Source organism: Phymastichus coffea, unplaced genomic scaffold (assembly GCF_024137745.1).
Source record: "Phymastichus coffea isolate CEN01 unplaced genomic scaffold, Cenicafe_Pcof_1.1 PCOF00153, whole genome shotgun sequence".
In the NCBI taxonomy this organism is placed as follows: domain Eukaryota; kingdom Metazoa; phylum Arthropoda; class Insecta; order Hymenoptera; family Eulophidae; genus Phymastichus; species Phymastichus coffea.
Window position 1 is genome coordinate 195,811 of NW_026706964.1, and position 20,532 is coordinate 216,342.

The 20,532-nt window shown below is 33.4% G+C and overlaps 2 protein-coding genes across 8 annotated transcripts in view; one reads left to right on the forward strand and one right to left on the reverse strand.

Moving 5' to 3' along the window:
• The window catches only part of LOC131672570 (uncharacterized protein CG43867), a 126,215-nt gene that overhangs the window by 36,635 nt on the left and 69,048 nt on the right, over positions 1 to 20,532 (forward strand). The gene's annotated exons all lie outside the window — the stretch shown is intronic.
• On the reverse strand, positions 2,846 to 6,771 carry LOC131672572 (uncharacterized). The gene is made up of 4 exons (XM_058949893.1): positions 6,279 to 6,771; positions 5,228 to 5,914; positions 4,424 to 5,158; positions 2,846 to 4,340 (listed from the first exon to the last, which is right to left on the reverse strand). The coding sequence occupies exons 3-4, from the start codon at positions 5,147 to 5,149 to the stop codon at positions 3,918 to 3,920; spliced, it is 1,149 nt and encodes a 382-aa protein (XP_058805876.1). The 5' UTR covers positions 5,150 to 5,158; positions 5,228 to 5,914; positions 6,279 to 6,771; the 3' UTR covers positions 2,846 to 3,917.

The following is a 20,532-nucleotide window of genomic DNA, read 5'->3' on the forward strand; positions in this document are numbered from 1 at the left end:
TTGATTAAGTGAATTTTCGGAAAAAATCGCGAACGCAATATTATACGAAATATCCGTAACAGTACATTATACATCTAGAGAGGTAAGGTATTTGGAAGCCTATAGCTAGCGTAAATTGACACCTGAAGCAAAGTCGAGGGTGCCGAACACCAGCTATGAGCTTGCCATTTTACTTCCCGTGGCGTATATGTTATTCTTGGCTAAGTTTCAGAAAGTAACTTGCCATAAATAAAAGCCTCTTGTAATGTTGAATCGTCACTATTGCTATACTGCTATAATGGCACTCGCCAGAAAATACAAATGTTATTATAAGCTTCCACACGAGGCCAGCAATTCAAGCGGGTTCTGAAAGGACAAGCGCGATGCTTTCATCTCGAATTTGTAGGCTCTCTTTGTTGCAATTGACGACGTGCTCAAGAAATCATGCGAGTCCCAAGAAATAATTCGATTGCACGTGCTAAACGTCGTGCATTATTCGCCTTGTCGGAGATCAGGTAACCGTAAGCACTGTTGGACGATCAATAATTTAAACAGGAAAAGAGGTTAAGTGTTAGTGACGCTGCTTGCGGACGTCGGCTCTGAAGACCCGCACTATTAAAAATTTCCACCGTAGTGACCTCTTGTGGAACTTATCAAGGGGTGGATCTTATTGAACGAGATTTCAAGAAGCGGCTACCTCGGGTGGATCTGCTTTGTGAGCTCTTGTCGTTCTTCTTGTTTTTCATAATTAATCAGACTTAATTAGCTTTCTCAAAGGAAAGTCTTATTTTTCAATCGTTCGCAAACCAAAACGAAGTTGTTTTCGTTAGCTCGAAAAGTAGACTAGATAAAGCATAAGTATCCAGTAAAACTGACTGTTCGAGAGTTTAATTAAATCATCGTACATCAATTCGCATTCGCAATCCGATATCAAAGTACAGCACGATAATACAAGCGATCCGATCAGTTTATGATTAATTACACGTATCGCACTAGTACTGATAGCAGCACAGAGTCGCCCTAAAGTGAGACGTTCTCAGACCTGTAAGATAAGACAGAGCGGGACAAGCCGTATCTATTACCGTGGTAAACTCGTCTGTGCTTCGACTAGAGAACGTTCTGTAAATACATCCTAAGCAGGCAAAAGAATGCGAACGAACTAAATTATCTTACACACTCGAAATAGCACCGTGGGATGTGTTATCGATTCTTACACCGCAAGGTCACTGTCATACATTCTTGTAAAATGCAGGCGAACAATCATTACACCAGCCGAGCGAAAGAGAAACTAACGGACAAGGAGAGTTCTCTATACCGACGTAATCGGACACTCGAGGAGTGGGAGCTGGATTGGTGGGAGGCATTACACACGTGCAATCTGTGCGCTCCCTTCTTATCGTGATTCGTACGTTCGTTATCCTCGACAATCGGAAAAAAAATCAGATTATCAATTTCTTGCGCAGTAGATATCTTACTTGAAGAATTTTAAAGTGCAATATTTAAAAATTCGATAGAATATCAATAGTTTTGATCAAGTAGTGATGAATATTATACAATAAGATATGGAATAAGTAAATACAAGTTAAGACTTTATCGATTACAATTCAGTTTGTGGCATAAAAAACGGTAGTTAAAAAATCCTTAGAAAAACTGAATCTTCTGATATATTGAATAAGAACAGTCAAATGTCACAATTCACTGATGCCAAGAAACTTTATTTCAGTAAAGCAATGCCCACCTTTCGGTATGAAGTGGTTAACAGCACAATACTCCTAATCATCGAGCAATAATGCTACTCGATAAATCCAGTAATGATCACATTCATATTGGAACACGTCAACGTCAATCTCGGAAACGTGACCGTCGATGTCGATTAGAATACCGTGTTTTATGGTTTTTTCTAATTAATTTTCAAATTCGAAGGTAATCAATGATTTGCCTCTTGAGTCGACGACAAAGATGATTCCCACCAAAGTAATAATTTGTAACGGTTCACCTTGATACCTTGATATAAAATTTTTCTATTTTGTCGCTGCACCACCGCAACCAGGCGAACACCCGAAAATTAGATTGATTGAAATCAATCTAACGGCGCTACCTGACCGATATGTAAATGTGTGGGAACGTGTTTTCGAAATTATGACCATATAAGGAGTGCGACGTCATAGCAAATAGATTTTTTCTAGGAATTTTAATGAATTTTCGCAAAACATTAACAAAGGGCTTTTGCGAAGTGCAAAAGCATTTTTCTTATTATTTTAAAGGCCTAGATTACGAATTTGCTATTTCCAAACGAATTCAACAGTTGGAAATGGGCTAAAATTAACGTTAATCACGAATTTGTTAATAAATTTACAATTAATAATTGATTTGCGACTATAATAATTTAAATACGTTGAAAACACATCAAAGATGAACAGCAAAAACTTGCACATTGATAGCCATCTATCAACATAAGATATTAACAAATAAACAAATTATAATTTTTATAAACAATTAATGTTTATAGAATTTTAGTATTACAGTTTCTCATCTGCGAATACTAGTAAAATTGATCTCAACAATGATTACAATAGTCGATTTTATATAAACAATTGAAAGACGTTGCAAATTTTGTTATTTGTTAATAATTCAAATTCTATTATTCAAATTTAAAAATCGAAAAAGTCATTAACTTCCATTTTTTAAAAACTATTTTTTCATATAAATGTTATAAATAAATATATTATAAATAATATTAACAAATGGACTTGTAAATGACTGTCTTTGTATAAAGAAATCGTACAACATTGTAATTAGTATCAAAATTGGCGTTTTTCAAAAATTAATTTAAAAAAATAAAAAGTATTTTTATAGCGTAAGCGGTTTCGCTGTAATAATTTATGTAAGATTTTGGGAGTTGCGAAAACAGTGTGTAAGGAGCGATCCTGCGTAAACTGATTGCCCGCGATTTTGTAATAATACCGGCTCCCTGCGTCGATGAGAGATATCACTCTGAGTCTATCCACGCATAGGAGGATAATAGAATAAATTTAAGGTTAATCCCAAAGATTGGTCTTATTATGGAGAGTACTATGCCTCCTTTGATAGATTCAGAGCCTAACTCCTTGGAGTAATATCCTGGGAGATGAACGGGACCTGAGAATATCTTCTTGAGTAACACGTATAACTATCCAAGAAATTTCTAAGTTTTTTTCTACGAAACTACGCTGGTTAATCCCAACAGTGTTGGAAATTTCTGACGATTTCGCTAAGTTTTTCGAAAGTTAGCACTGAGTTCGCGAGAACTTAGTGTGGACGATCATCAGACTATTTTCATCTCAGGCTGTATAACTTAGCTCTTTCACTCACTTCTTGTTTAGTCTCTTGTACTTCCTTCAGTCTTTTCTTGATCTATTTGTCTTCTTGGCTGCTTTACTTCTTGGTTGACTTCTTGGTTAACTGATCCTTGTGCTTTCTTCAGCACTCACTTACTGGTACTCAATCTCTGCTTTGCACAGACGCTACGACAACTGACAACTGCCCTTTGGGTCTTGTGCAGCCCTTTTTATATCAGGTGGGTGGTTGGGTGATGAGTCCCTCTCTCAGCCTCTCGGTTTCGGGAGGAGTGGAGCAGGCAATGATGTGTTAATTGGTCCGTTTGTTTCTTCTGATTTTCCTCGCTGGATTTTTGGGCCCTGATTGGAGCGGGGGCGTGGAGAAAATCGGGGGCGCGGACGCAAGGGTACATTATCGCAAAGAAAATAGATAAGATTACACGCAATTTATTATCTAACGGGGAACTATTTTAATATGGGATTACCGCCTTCAATTTAATTAAATATAGATAGAATTTCATGTAATACAGTTTTACTAAACAGCGTAAAATGATAATTTTAGAGCCAAACAAACCAAATCAATGATGTCCATTTCATATTAAATAGTCCTCTTTTTATATATCATGTTCCCTTATTAACATTTATGCATTGGATTGTAGTCTCTCCAAATGTTTCATCAACCTTGTGAAGTGCAAAGCAATACTTGTGATCATTAATCATCAAACTCTGCGCTTCGTACAACGCATCATCCGGGATCTTGATTAATTCTTGAGATGAGTTGCTAATTTTTATGCCGTTGCTATCATAACTTACGACAGTAATTATACTATCACCTTCTTCTTCCGACATCTGCTGGAAGCTGATAATCGAATTGCCTTTTAAATCGATGTTGGACAGAGCATCCAATCCTAGATGATCGGTATTGATTTCTTCTAAGCGATTTGTAAAGATAGGTTGTAAATGATGGTTGAACAGTGTGTAGAAGAATTCGTAGGGAGAATCTGGTATATTGTACGTAACACCAATAAATACTTTATCAGATCTCTGTTGATCGAAAGAAAAGATTTTAATTGCATCAATAAAGAGACATGAAAGTTATAGAATTTTGTTATAAAAAAAGTACTCACTGAACTTGTAGATACATCAAAGATCGAATTATTCATAGAAAACTGACTCAGCACTGTAAAATTTGGATCGAGCACCTTCAATACCGATGAACCATTTTCTAAATTCAATGCATAAGCATAGCCGCCATTTTGTTCAAGCGGTTTCACATGAAATTCCATTGGCGTTGTACGATCAGCTTTGTACTGTTGGTTTAACTGAATTTTCCTGCCTTCGTCGTCGAAGCGACACGGTGCACATTCTTTAGGGCCCAAATAAAAAACATCAAACTGATTGTTTTTACGAACGACAATCTCGGCTAAAGTCACTGGAAAAAACAACGGTACTTTATCTTGAATAAGACCTTCCAATTTCTTCAATTCACAACGTTGTGGGTCTATTATCAGAACTGTGTGGAACACAGATTTGATCATTAGGTTTTCACTGGAGTTATGTACTCCGTAGACGACGATTTTCTTCGATCCGAGTACTGTAGCTTTAATCCTTTCTGGAATGCCGTATTCCGTTTTGTTCACAGCAACCTCGCATGGTATGTAGTTTTTTTTATCTGAATCGATACGGATGTGCGTTTGATTCTTCGATATTATGAACAATCGTGAATCTATTGCCACTGCGTATGGATATTGTGTTGGAAACTGGAATTTTTTGGTATTGCTTGGTTTTGATGATACTTGTGTTGCTAGTAGTATAACTGCTAATAAAAAGTGAATTGCTATTGATCTCAACATTGTCAAAAACTGAAATTGAATAAAATAATGAGAAATGATTTGATAGAATTTTATCAAAAGTTAGTTCATCGTACTTACATTTTTGTACGTGTTCTGCGTAGTATCAGTTCGTCCAAATGTGACGAGTTACTTTTCGGTGGAATATACAGAAACTTGCTGATAAGTAGTTCAAGCAACGTTATCAATGCAAATAAGATACCCAATGATTGAATAATAGACAGTTGGTACTATATCTGTCAATTTACGTATTTAGTATTTAAAGAAGAATCATATTTAAAAAAAAGTATATCATATTTTCATTGGTTCTTATATGAATTTATTGGTATGTTACTACAGAGAAATATATGGCACACATCAATACAGTAAAGAGACAAATGGACTTTATGACAGGAATATTTTATATAACAATTTTGTCACGAAATTAAATAGAATATATCGTTTAAAAAAACCCAAAGTTTACCCGTTATCAGACTACACACATCGTGCAATATTGTATTCCTTGACACGATCGATACACATTAGTTAGAATAACATATCCCAAAGTCGTCCATGGTTGAATTCCAAAACGCCCCGACCATTCTTATTGTGATGCAAGAGTTTCCTAATTCAAAGGGGATGAAGGTAACTGTCTGTCGATGAATTTCACGAACTATCAGGGACGTCGTAGTTTCACCGTGCATAGAGAGTTGAATTCTGTTATAAGTTTTCAGTCATAGTTGCGTGCAGAGTAATTAACTTTAGCTAGCTTCGATAGTTGTTATCAGCCTGTTGATTGAAATATGTTATTAGTACATTTTAATCAACTGTATTGGCTTTCATTCTGTATTATCGCTTCCGGTAATTACATGAAAGTGTTTAGGTGATCACACTAATTTTAAGTTATTGCATCGTTATCAGGAACGCGATTATATTCACTATGATTATTTTTTCTGTTACAGGTAAAATTGATGCAAGCATTTTTTAAGAAGTACGATTTAATAAGTATATTTACAAGTTAATCAAACTATATTTGTTAATATTTGTCATGACATCTGATTTATGGTTTATTTTTTAAATAATCCTCGACAAAATTGTTATAGAATGCAATATTTCATGTTACGAAAGGGAGGGAAAGCATACTAATACTCACGCTCTATTTATTAGTGTAGACTTTTTTATTCTTGAATTGAACTGTTGAGCGTAGGAATCCTAGTTATTGATTTTTTTGTTCGTGTGATTCGTTTGAGTTTGAGTGACGCGAGTCTGTGCGTCTATGTGCGTAACGATTTCTTGATGACTCGTCTCCGTTCGATTTGTGATGTGAATTCGAGTGTGTGTGATCATGATGACGCGGAGATTCAGCACTTGATTGGTGATTGCGTGAATTCGAATGGTGAGAGTGATTGTGTGAATGTCTATGCTTGTTTTCCTGGGAGTCTGATTCAGAATCTGAGTGCTTTTGCGTTTGCAAGTCTATTTCTTTTGAAGTCGCTGTTTTCGATTGCTTCAAATCTTCCGTTTCTGCCGTAGATTGTAAAATTAGCAGTGAAACTGTTAAAATCAGCACTAGTGTAATTGATTTCGACATTTCTATTTTACAGTGATGAAAAACAAGTTTGTTAAAGTTCGTAACTCGATTAACCGTCTAGTACACATTACACTGATTGCGCGTTAGCTTTATATACTGATATGTTGACGATTTTTGTCCGGCGAAATAGATAAGATTGACTATTCGGAGAAATACAAAGGTCATGGAATTTTTACTGTTTCCAATTACAAAAGTAAGCTTGAAATTTTTGCAAAATAATTAATTTTTTGGAGATAATATTTTAAACTGATGATGGCGATGTTACTATTTATACAAAGGATTCGCCAGATGAGTTTATTGAAAGAATTGTGTTGTGGTAAGTGGTAGTCCAGTGAAGGTAGAGCAGCTATGAAAATCAGGAACAAGTCCAAATTTAACAATAAGTAATCTGTTTGTTCAGACGTAGGTAACATTGTGCTGTGAATAATGCCGATGTAAGATTTTTTTGGACCCTGCAAAAATATTGATTGATCAATCATCAATTCGCTCGATTTCAATACAAAAATAAGACGTAATTTACTTACTAAACTGACGATGTGTTCGTTGACGAAGTTATCGGTCTAAATCTACTGGTACATGCTGAAAGCCTCATCCAGAAACTTCACCGCTACCGTTCTACTGGAAAAGTTATAGATCTAGATGTACCCTTGAACTGACTTGAGATATCGTATCTTGTTGCAAAATTTAGGTGCTTCACTGTCTGCTTGCAAGTGATGTTGCAAATTGAACTTTTTACCTTCTTCATTGAATCGATATGGTGAACGTGTCTGTTGATTTGCAAAGAAAATATCAGAACTATCGTTGTCGTGAACCTACAATGTAGGTCGATATGCCGGGTTGGGTTGGGTATGAGCAAGACAGTTCGTCAACGATGCTTGGTATTGATTTGTCAACACATTGCAATGCATCGATCAATAAAACTGTAAAGTTTGCTTTATACATTCGGCGAATATAAAATTCCATTCACTCCGGAGAAAGATTCTTTTTCTTTAAAATAATTTCATGGGTTACATTGCCCAAGATATTCTTGTTGGCATCCAAGACTATCTGACAGAGAATGACATTTGAGTCAGTTGAATGAGAAATAGTTTGGTGAGTTTGATTATTAGTTCATTTATAAGAGAATGTAATCAAGTATGAATTGAAGATTATACTGTATAGATTGTGGGTGTTGAAATGTTGCTCTTGGCCGAGATTTGATAATGGTACCGATAGTATTCTGATTATTAATAGTACCATGATTAAGTTCACTGTAGTAGCGATAAAGATTATTTGTGTTTCATTTCGTAAATGCATGAGCTTTTTGCTATTTTATAAGTGAACTGACTGAAAAATGTTTTATGAAACAAATTTATAGCTTGCAAGAGATAAGAGAAGAGAGAGAAAATAACTGCAAAGCATTATTTTATTAGTTAGCGATAATACAGAGTATGTTACTATAATTATTAGTGGTTTCCGTAACATTATCGAAATACTAAGAATGGAGAATAAAACATTATTAATAAAATAATAGTTTGACAGGTACGAGTTGAGCTATCTCTAAAAAATTTTTTTATCTAAACTTTCATGTTTTATTTAAAAATCCATCAAGCTAGATTAGAACTCATTAATTGTAGCAGATTTTGAATAGTTCAATGAATTTAGAAAGCTCTGCTATGAAATTTGTTCCTATTATCATTCTCCGATGCATAAATTTGAAATTTGAGTTTATTTTTCTCTTTTCTATATATTGATTAGAACCAGCTTTATCGAACTTAACAGGATATCATTATTAATCAAACGTAACAGGTGAGAAAAGGTATAGTGGGTGCTACGAATAGGATCAAGAAAGTCGTATAGTTTATACATCTGATATTTATTTGTTAACCAATTCTTCGCTTCTTTTGCCACATACGAAGACTTTATTGTGCATTGTTACTGCTCCGAACCTTCCAATGATAATTTCACTCACAGAATCAACTTCAATTTCAGATATTTTTTATATTTTTTTACTAATATTTGTGCTCGATCATTATAGAAGTTTATATTGTGTGATACTATGTACAATATTGTAAATTGTAAAAAAAAACAGTACTTAGAATTCACTTGCAAAGGACCAACTTTGTCATTCGTCGTACACTCATGAGCAATGTGTCAATAGCAACGTAATTACGAAAAGAACTAAACATGTCGTCAGTGTCGGTATACTTGATCGTGACTCTCACTGCGCTTATACTGGTAGCCAAAATAATCTTAGCCAGGTATTTGTACAGAAAAAATGAGGCCAGGTGGCACCAATAGCATTGAAAGAAATCAGATTCAGATAATGATTTTCCTTGTCTTAACATCAGGGTAATGTGAACTCTATGTAAATGGATTTGTATTTCTTGTCTGAGATTTCTGGCACTACGTGATATCCTGAGTACAAAAAATACATTAAGCAGAATTAAATTTATATTTGAATCATGTCGTTTCCAGCGCAAATGGTTAAAATTGGCATTCCGGAGGTGTATGAATTAGTTATGTGAAATACGATGGTAAACGTTTCAGTATAATAGAACTTTTAAATTATTACAGTTATTTTGTCGTAAAACCATTTAATTTGCAAACAATAAAAAAAGAATGTTGAAATATATCTATTAAAAATGAAAAAAATCTCATTATTATTTTATTGATCATAAAATATACAGTAATTTTTAAGATAATTTTTTTCAAATATTTTAATTCATAGAATTGCATCTCAGAAAATAATGAAACATTTGGCATGAAATACAGAAGCATTAGATACTGAAAAAATTTCATAAATGAAAAAATTCTAAAGTATATAATTTTTCAGAAAAATAAATCGATATACATTAAGATATAGAAATTAAGTATTTGATATTTAATTATGAGAATTTAATTTTTTCCTGACTAAGATCCGTAAAGATATGAGATTTCGCAAGATTAAGTAAAAACATATTAAAGTATAGAAGAATCACGGATTTTACTTTGATATTTTTCAGTTTACAAACGGATCAAAATAATAATTAAGACTTAAAAAATCCATACCAGCAGTTTGATATTTATGAATAGCAGAACGAAATATTCCATCAGATAAAACCAATTGCCAATCAAATTTAATTTTACGGGAGAAATCAGTTCGTTTTTCTTTCTCGTCTATTATACCTTTAGTATTAAATTTCTATTAGTCTGTTATACCGTATTTTTTATAGTCTATTATGCCGCAGATAAATCGGTGTTCATCTGATGACAAGGGCCTACATTTACGTATTCGACAAAGAAGTATCACGTTGAGTTTATTGACAAAAGCGAGTAAGGAATTTTGAAACCATTATAAAGAACCACATGAGTTTCGAATAACAATTCCAAGGTTTTTGTATACATCGCCAAAACACGTTCGTATGGGTTAACCAGTCCAGCGTAGGTAATTTAATTTTCGAACGTGGATTCGAAAACTCATGTAATCTTCAGTCTTGATTTTATTTTCGTGAAGAATATACCTCTTTCTTTAAAAAAAAAAGTGATTTAACATTACTTTTTTCATAGATAATTTAAAAGACAAACGATTGCATGGGTAAAAAATCATCTGAAAATTTAAATTTTTAGGATGAGAGAACTCACCAAATGTGCTGCAAGCGCCTCAATTCGATGATAAAAAAATTTTTCTTTCGTTGTACCGAAATTGTGATAGACGATTTTCAACAGAGCAGTTCCATCTACGAAACTAGCGACAATTAGCCTAATCATGAATTCCATACAAATCCAAACATCAATGCAATAACAATTTGACTTGCTTCGAAGTGCAAGAAAAATCCAATTCAAATTTTAGTGCAATAAAAATCTAACTGGCTATGTAGTACGAGGAAAATCCAATTGGAACTAACGTGGTGGCGAGATCTAACTGAGAGCCCCAAGCAATAGAAGTCTATCGTAAAAATAATACAGGATAAAGCTGACTCACGCCACAGTGCAATATATATGGCAGACAGGCACGCAACGGATGTAAAGTCAATTCCTGCAACTTTAAATTGATGCTCTCTAAAAAAAATTGAGATAAACATAATTTCTACAATTTAAGCTTTTTTCATCTATCGCTGTCTAAAAAAAAAAAGAACAATTTTTTCCTCTACACATTTCGGCTACTAGTCGAAAGTATGCAGCTTTTATAATTTAACGAAAGAATCTATTAACCAACTACCTAATAGACTATAGTTTTACTACGAAAGATCCAGACTTTTAAACGGTAGGGGAAATACTATTAGTTTCTTCACACAGTGATAAAATAAAAAAAGCTTGAAATGTGGAAATTATCTTTATTTCACAATTTTTATATCACACATTTTAACAGCATAATATATTTTACGAAAATTTTATCAACCATGACAAGTATAATAATTTCCATATTAAAAAAATACACGTGCCTTATCGAGTAATTGTAGTAATGATAAATGCTTTGTCAATTTATTTATTTCAATCGATGGAATTAATCGATTCCGTACTAAATAGATATTCGTGATTATACCCGTCGTCTAATAAATTTCAACAGGAAAACAGAATTCACATAGCAAAATAATTGCTAGACATATCTGGCATCGCTTGGAAAGCCTATAACATAGTCGATTAGTACGTATTGCCGAACAATTTCATATCATAGTAGGAGGGGGTAGATACCTGCCGTGTAAAAGTAAGTAAATTTATTGAAAAAAGATCAGATATCCAATAACCCAATAACCCAAATAAATGATTCTATTCCAATAACGACATTTTTCCAATTTCTTTAATACGTTCAGCAACTAACATTTAATGAAAAATGTTATTTATGTAGTACTTCGGATACAAAAATATTATTGTTCAAGTGTCATACACAAATCGATTTATGGTAATTGATGCTTAAACTTGGTTAAATTTGGAAAACATAATGATTCTATCGTTTAGGATCTATTCACGAAAATGTATAGTTGATCTAACGTTCAAATTATCAAGAAGATTTCGTACTGTTCCACCCAGACGACGATCTTGTAAAAAGTGAAGCTGCTTCGATTTTCCCTAGTTATTTGTTTCCCTAGTTTCATTCATTGAATTTACTTCGATCATTCAAAGTAAATCCGTTGTAATTAATTTTCTAAACATTCACAATATATTTATCAGACGATAAAAATTTTCTGTTCATATGGAGTAAAGAAACTGTTGTGTTTTTATACATCTCATTAATTTTTTTTATTATACTTTTAATGTAGATGTTCGAGGAAATATATTTATAAGGATACCATTGCATTATATAATACGTAGTCGTTAAAATCATTCGATACATTTGATATATGTTACACCACCAGATAGATCATGCGAAACGACGCAATCTTTACGATCATCAACTAACATAGCTTGAACATTGTAATTCTTGTTGTTCTTTAGTATTCCAATATCATACTCCTTCATAAGAGCTCCGTACGCAGTGTAACGTATGAGTCGAACGCTCGTTGTATTGTCGAGTTTCGATCTGAATAAAAGAACTACGTGCCAATTGCCTTGCGAATCGAATGATGTTAAGGTTTTGTATAGAGTATGGTTGGGAATTCGTGGCAGACGGATGAATTGATTAAAGGCCAGCTTGTCGTCGAGCAATATTAAGTAAGAAGATTTTGTTGGGTAGATTTTGCTGTAACCAAAGTATGAATTTTTTCCATCCTGTAAATAAAATATTTAATTCTTCAAGTAAATGTAAACCGGTTTACGCCATTGTATTTTGTGAATTAACAAAATAGTAGATCCAAGATGGCGCAGTTTATTTCTTCGTATTGGGTCCAGAATTTCGAATTCAAAAATCTACTTTAGGTCCGTTATCAATAATTCCGAAAATTATGTTTATACATTTTATCAGTAATAAATTGTTTAAAATAATGGATAATTTTTTAGCATTTGTAAACTGTTAAGATCACTGTATTTCACTAGAATTATATTTTATAACATCTGAAAATCATAAAATTATAAAAAAGAATTGATTTAATTGAAATTAATTCGAAATCACGAAAAGTTTATTAAAAATAAATGGAATCTGATGATGTTGCAAATAGTCAAAACGCGTATTCTAAAAACAAGTCAATAACGAAAAGAAATCTAAGGCGCCAAATCCCAGGTTTATTTCCTTCTCGACTTTCGCGTAGAGTAATACTGGACACTGTTCTGATTCTCTCGGAGGGTGTGAATTTGAACCCCACTCCTGATACAGTACATTACGATATAAGTGCAGAAAAGTAGGCTCTTATCTCGTGTGCCGCTTACGCCTTAGCGAAGCGGAATATGTGCGGAAAGCATGTACTTTCCGCATGCTCGGCCAAAAACGTGCGTTCAAAAACGATCTTTCCACGCATCGTATCGAAAAATACTGTACGATACATGTTCGATACTCGCTTCGCTCGGGCGTAAACGCCACGCGAGACGAGGATCTCTTTCCCTCACTTGTATCGTAATGTACTATTTTTATACGACCTGTGGCAAGTGCAATTTTCAAGTATGCTTTTTGCTGAGCGTGCGGGTAAGATGTACTTTGCGCACGGGATGTCGGCAAAATTTTTTTTTATTTTTATGTATTTTCAGCGGTTGTAGCTTATTACTTTGAGCACTTTGCAACGATAGTTCACGAATTCTTTATAATTATATTAATAAATGAACTAATTTACGCATATCGTATAACCACAGTTACTTACGTAACCAACAGCAAGATCATTAATAGTAGTACTAGCGAACGTCGTCGGCGATTCCAGATCGCGATAATTTTCATCGAGTTTCCATATCTTTGCATTTCCGTTATCAAAGTTGTAGACATAAAAGTAAGTGCTTGTATTGCCGATCTCTCGCAGATGGAACTGAGTTTTAGGAGAACCGATATGCTTCAACTGTCCAGTGACTGGCATTTTTTCTCCATTTATGTTATACCTACAAGGCGAACATTGCGACTGACCTGGTAAAAATATATCAAAGTTGTTCTGGTGAGTAACAATTTCAGCTGGTATGTGCAGTTGAGTACTCGGCACTTCGTCTACTAAATTTGGTAGAACTTTGTAAGTGCATTGTTTTGGATTAAGTAACAATACTATATAATTAGAGCGTCTAATAGCCCCATTGTTGACCTGTTCTTGACTTTCACCCCAGACGATAATCTTTTGTGACAAAGCTGTTGCTTTGATTCTTCCAGAAAAGTTCAATATTGAGGAATCAACAGCTATTTTGCAAGGTGCAACATTTTTGTCTGTCGATTCAATCGAAATCTGCGTTAGATTTAGTGATATCGTGAATAATCGTGAACCTATTGCTACGGTATATGGATTTTTAGTAAAGTATTGTACGTTTTCAGAAGCTAGTATCTGAGATAACATTGTCAGTAACAATATGATAATTGTGAACTTCGACATGACGCATAATTCACTGAAACTGAAAGTTGAATAGTTATACTGAGTAGTTTAGAGCATTTCTAGAGATAAAATAGTCTCAAATCTAATTATACCAACTTTTTAGTGATTAAGGCCTCACGCTGAGCGTCTCCGCTTGAACTGATGATACGAAACACATTGTGTAAGTTATATACACCATTATGTATACTAATTACTAATAAATCACTGCCGTTACGTTTAGTGGGTCATGCAGTGGGAACATTGTGATAAGATATTGTTCAATTGGTGATGAGCAAAGGCCGTTATTTAATTATCTTTTAAAGAAAACACTGTAGCTGCGGGTCAGAAAGTTTTCCGTATTTTTTAGAGTCAACAATAATAAACTTAATAATATATTTCAAAAATCTAAAAAGATGTACATCTTTTGCGTTTATTTAAACATGAACGATGAATATAAAGGATTGTTTGAAAAAAGTATCATAGTCTAAAACCGTTTCATCCAATTGTCATATTGTGTGCACACATTTTTCTATTTTATCATTCAATATGATATTAAAAACCTTAAAACACATCGCGATAATAACGCCTTTATTTTTACATTTTACATTGCGATACTATTAAATTATAAAATTAACAAATAAAGACTATGCATTATGAAAATTCGGTGAAATTAATAATATATTTTAGTTAAATTAGTAAAACTTTACTTCAGTCAGTCCATAACAATTTTCGACTTCAGTGATACAGCTTTGACCTTCATCTAATTATATTTAGCTTTGGATCCAAAGAAATTATGTAGGATTTATAATTTTTAACGATGAAGATGAATTTGCATTATAGTTCATGTTCTTCAGCAATGGCTAGATTATAAAATAACACAGTGAACAGATCGAAACCGACTGCTACAGTATGGGTATTGTTAGAATTAAGTTTGCGTTTCTGGGGTGAATATACAGTTCCATTGACCAACGGCGCAAGAAGTGATGTCAGGAATGTTAAAATAGTTGACTTCCTTATCATGATGAATGTTCTAGACTATGCTTATAGTTAGATTAACGTTGATTAATTTGTTTGGATGATAACCTACTGTTACGATCAATAAAAAAGGTTACACATAATGCTACAGTGAATATTGATTAGACGATTCAGTTCATCACGTTTATGATGATATAGCAGTAAACAGGTAAAGCATAATTTAATAAATATATACTTTTAACAATTTCCAATAAAAATAAACGTAAAGTTTCTTGTAAAACAATATATTACATTTCTTAGTTATGTTTTTCTAATCTTGAGGGTATAGAGATTTATAATACATGATTAAATCACTATTTTTGTGAATATATATATATATATATATAGAATTTATTCAACTTAAATGTTACAATTTTGGTTTTTTACAAAGTATATTTCATTTTTATTGTGTGACGTGCCTTGTTTCTTTTTGCTTGTGTTTTGTGTGATTATGTTGTATATGTGTGTGATTGTGTTTTGTTTGTGTTAGTGTATTTTGTATTTCCTTCTCATCTTCTTTTCCATTTGCCTTCCCTTTTTCGAATTTTTGTGAATATAATAACAGTAACAGTATTTATAATTTTCGGAAAATCTCCCTTAGCTTAAAAGCGTCACCAATTTATGGATCACGCGTTAAGATAATGCAATAAAGTTCAAGAAATCATTTTCATACGCTTCTACACGTAATGCCACTGTACTGGGCATGTTCCGTCATTTTCTAAAGTTTGTTGAATTCCAGTTGAGTCTTCCTCCACAAGATGAGTTATCTCTTCTTCAACGAGTTGCGTCGTTGCTTGTTTATCAAGATCAATTGTCTGCTCCACGATGAGACGTGTTATCTCTTCTTCGGTATAATGGATCGTTCTTCCTTCGACAGCTGTTAGATTTTTACCCTTACATTGTAACAATATTTTAACAGATAAAGTCCCAAATAAGTCTAATGTTGCAAAGAATATAATGTGTATCGTACTCATTGATATCCAACATCTGAAAGATATAACTATCTGTATAACTTGTTAAAATCGCTTAAGCTGACATTTTTACTCACTTTTCCTCAAGATATGTAGTGAAGTGTGCAGAGTGATTTTCGCTTCTGAATCTTAATACTGTTTGACGACCAGTTATGCTCGATCTAATGAGCGCATTCGAAAAGCCATTCAAAATAAGCTTTAATTTTTAATCACTTGTCATATTTTTATATTTTTATAGTTTAATAATAATCACTATCGTGTAATTTTGTTTAATTTCAATGTGAGACTAGCAACAGGACACCTTCTAGAAATTAAATGAAGAGCGTTCAAACATTTATGCAATTAAGCAGTTATAATCTGGATTATCAAAAACTCCATAAATCAAAAAAAAATATTTTAATTACTGATTAAATATATCAATATCTTTAAGATTAAATATATCAATATCTCTTATCTGTGTTATTCGTAAAATAAATTCTCAATATCAATTATAAATAAACATAATGAAATCATTTTCGATTTTTCAACATCGAGATATGTTTCAACATTATAGAGTAACATGTGCAATTGGAACCTGTTCTATAAGATTAAACCTAATTGAAAGATTCATATTTGCAAGAAATATGAAAGCACCTAGCGGAAACTTTTGTACCGCAAAACAAATGCTCATCAGATTCTGGTAAACATATAAAGACAAAATGCCCAATTATAAAAATGTGAGTTTGCTTATAACAGCAGTATAATACTGCTGATTATAATTATGCGAAATAATACCTGATTAGTAAATAAGAATATTATAAAACTGTTTAAAATTGAAATACATGTATTTTATATATAATTCTAATATAGTTTGTTGTCCGTAGTATGTAAGTTTTGTTTATGTTTCCAGCCTATGTACAGGTAACTTGTTTACCTCTTTAGGCAATTACAAATGTACGTGGAATAATCCATGAACTTTGTATTTTTGGATCTATAAATTCTATTACAATTTCAATTTTATAGTTTACAAAAGCAGTGTGATAAACATAATTCGACAACAGTGTGATAAACATAATTCGACAACAGTGTGATAAACATAATTCGATAACAAATCACATCGTTTCTGTTAACGAAGTACAAAATCACATTTTTTTAAACGACAACGAAAATCTTCAATATATATCAGAGAACGTGATATCTATAATTCTAGGTTAATTATCATTTATTTCATGTATAACAATGCAATACTTATTATGAAGCAAGTTTGCTTGAACTTGAAAGGTTTTTTCATTTTTAAGTGTCCGGTAGTTCATTTTCCAAACAAACAGACCATTTCTATTGTAACATAATAAAATGATACTTCTCCCCTTTTGATGTAATAAAATAATACTTCTTCCTCAACTCAAAGTTATTGATTAGGGTTACATGAGAGTTTTCCATCGGATCGATTGAAATAGAAGTTTTACGCAGAGTAGGGTTATCAGAATAAGAAACGCCAGTATTATATATGTATATATATGTATATATATATATATATATATAGGCTGTTAATTATCATCAAATATCATATAGGCAATGAATTTCTGGCCTTTGATTGTAAGTAATAAACACCTACATAGGATGCATTTTCACCCTATTGATAAAAAAGATTTTTATATAAATATATCATTAAATGTCATTTAATTATCATTGTTTTATTAGTCATCAATTATCACGTTCAACAATAAGTACTTACCAAACTTACTGTTATAAAGTTTACGTCATGTTTGAGTATCACTTGATTGGTGACTTTGTAATCTTGATCGACTAGCTTCAAAACTACCATTCTGTTCTTAAAATTATCTAGATATACGTACCTACGACTGTTCTCTGGTTGATTGATTATTTATAAATAATATGCTAATATCGGTACGTCTGCTTCGGATGGTAGCTGGTTTTTAAGCTTGACCTTGTTAGCATTAAAATCAAAACATTTTTTTTTCACTTGCACTCTAAATTGCGATTTTGCTTCCTAAATCTGCGCTTAAAATATCGTCAGTGAATTGTTCTCTTATAACTAAATTACATGAATAATAATTGTCGTCAGATGAGGTTATGTTTATTTCCATTTGACACGTTGGGATACTATCCAAAAGTGCGACCCGTTGACGGAGTGTAAGAGACAAAATGATAATGATTTTACGATTGTTTCGGTTTTTCTTCTTTAGGAATTGTTGCTTCTTCTTCGACAGTTTGCATGAGTTCTTGTTCGAATGTTTCCGTTGTTTGTTTCTAGGCAGTATTTGATGTTTTCTCATCTATTGTCACTGATTTTTCATTGCGATATACTGATAAGGAAACACCGTATAGAAGTACAATTACGAGTGATATTGTACACAATACAATGCATATAGTGATATTTGGAAAGCGGGATCTGAAAAATATAACGGTATACGATTTGTTTAAAAGGGACACCGGTAAGCTCTAATCTCTTACTTACTGTGCTACTGGATACCTAACAACGTTAGGTTTTAAGATTTTACTTTCAAATTTTACTTGGTTTGGAAATTTTTCAGCTGTCATGATCGATAGCGCTCGAATAAACACGAACTGCACTTTTGTAATACCAATCAAAGAGATACCTTTTATTTCAAATAATAATGAAAAAATGAATGTGATTGATGCTTAGTTTTTTAGGGTATACAAATTTAAAATACAATTACGCTAACACGCAACGCACACGGTACCTTCTGCAGACAAAGCAAAGAATTTCGTAACGTATATGCAATCAGACGAAATAAATGGAAGACTTATCAACAATTAGGTGTTTTTTGCAACTTGTTATCCGGAGATAAAAATAAATGTGAATGTCAGTATTATGCCCGACAAATAAGATTATTGTTATTGAATACCTTAAATTACTTCAAGAGAGTTTTACATGCACATACCGTTAATTTAATTATATTGTCTCATATATCAAGTAAACAATTTTCATTATTACTATGTGAAAAAAGTAATTGATTTTTTAAACTTGTCAAACTAATAAATATCTGGTAATTGTATTATAATTTGTAAAAGCATTATTCATTATTCTTCCTTCTTTCAGGTAAGCCGAAGGACAACTTACAGTAGTAATCTTCGATAAGTAAGTTGAAAATATCCGTTCAAATATAACTACCATATTCATAATGCTTCGTAGGTTCATTTGAAGAACCATCGCATAATGGAAGTGTGTCGAATTGTCTTTTATCGAAAAATTGATTGTATAAATTAACTGACCATCGGTAAACTTACTTCCGCGTTCTCAAAGCGAAAGTGTAAGCTTTTGGCAAGTCGAAACCCCTTCCGGTTTCAGTCCGAAGAAAAATTCGGGCTAAAGCCGCAAAGTCGACTCGGAATTTCATAAGACAGAGAGCCGAGACTAAAACCAGGCGGCAGCGCCTTCGTCGGGGAGGATTAGGTTGCTCCTCCTGCGCACGAAAATCCTTGGGGTAACAGCTTACCCTTTCAGCTCTCTTCATAATCTATCAAAGGACTTTAGCTAAAGGGCTGCCTCTTCAGCTACATTGATTACATTTTTCTTTTGCCGGTTTTGTGCATCTTCGTTATACTTTAAGCTTGAAAGATCTTACGGAAAATTTGGAGTTTGTTAGGAAACTTAATAAAGGATTCTTAACATTCTGACGGAATCAAGACATTTTCGCTACAAAAAAAATTTCGGAACAGAAAAATTTCTGTAAAAGCTATAATTTTGTATTCGAATAATCTTTCGAATAAGCAGTAATAAATCAAAAATCATCGACCAAGCGTTTACACTATTTTTCAAAACATTCGCGCGATAAGTACCTGATTACGAATTCGTCACATTTTCATTTACAATAAATTCCCAGATACTTATTTTCTATAGACACTATTTTCCAAGCATGTGCGCATTTTTTAAAAAGCCTCTATATCTTCTTGACGTGTCAACGACATCGTTTTCAGGTCGGCCAAGAATTCATCAAGTAGTAATTATCATGCCCTCCTTAATTAACACGCATTCAGTATATGCATAAAAAAACCTGTACTCCTCCAGCGACTTCATCCAGCTAAATAACACGAAACGAAGTAGAAAAAGAGAAATAAAAAAAGGAGTCGTTAATCCGAAGTGAAACGGTAACGTCAACGACGGTCGGGCGTAAAAAAAGTACAAGACTGCGTCATTTCTACTTGAAACAAGTACGCGGCGGGCGTATATAGGCGCTTCGCTGATTGTCGGGCGCGACAAAAGTTGGCCGAAGCCCCTTCAAGCGGCGAGATTGCATTGTGCCGCCGCGAACGGAGCCTCTTCATTCTCGCAGTTTGCGCCGCGAGGTCGTCACGCGCCCCGCGCTTTTCCCCCGGACGATCTCGCCGCGCCAGGGAGCAACGTCCGTTTCGTTCGGCTCGCCGCCGCGAGACCAACTTCAATTGGCCGCAGGTGCGACGCGCTGCCCCCCTGCCCCCGGAAGTGACGAACGTGTC

Bases quoted from the DNA above. Each gene is read 5' to 3' on its own strand.
- LOC131672572 (XM_058949893.1), bottom strand. From the start codon at position 5,149: ATGTTGAGATCAATAGCAATTCACTTTTTATTAGCAGTTATACTACTA. The intron at 4,341-4,423 runs GTGAGTACTTTT...TTCGATCAACAG, and splicing joins TTGATGTATCTACAAGTTCA to AGATCTGATAAAGTATTTAT.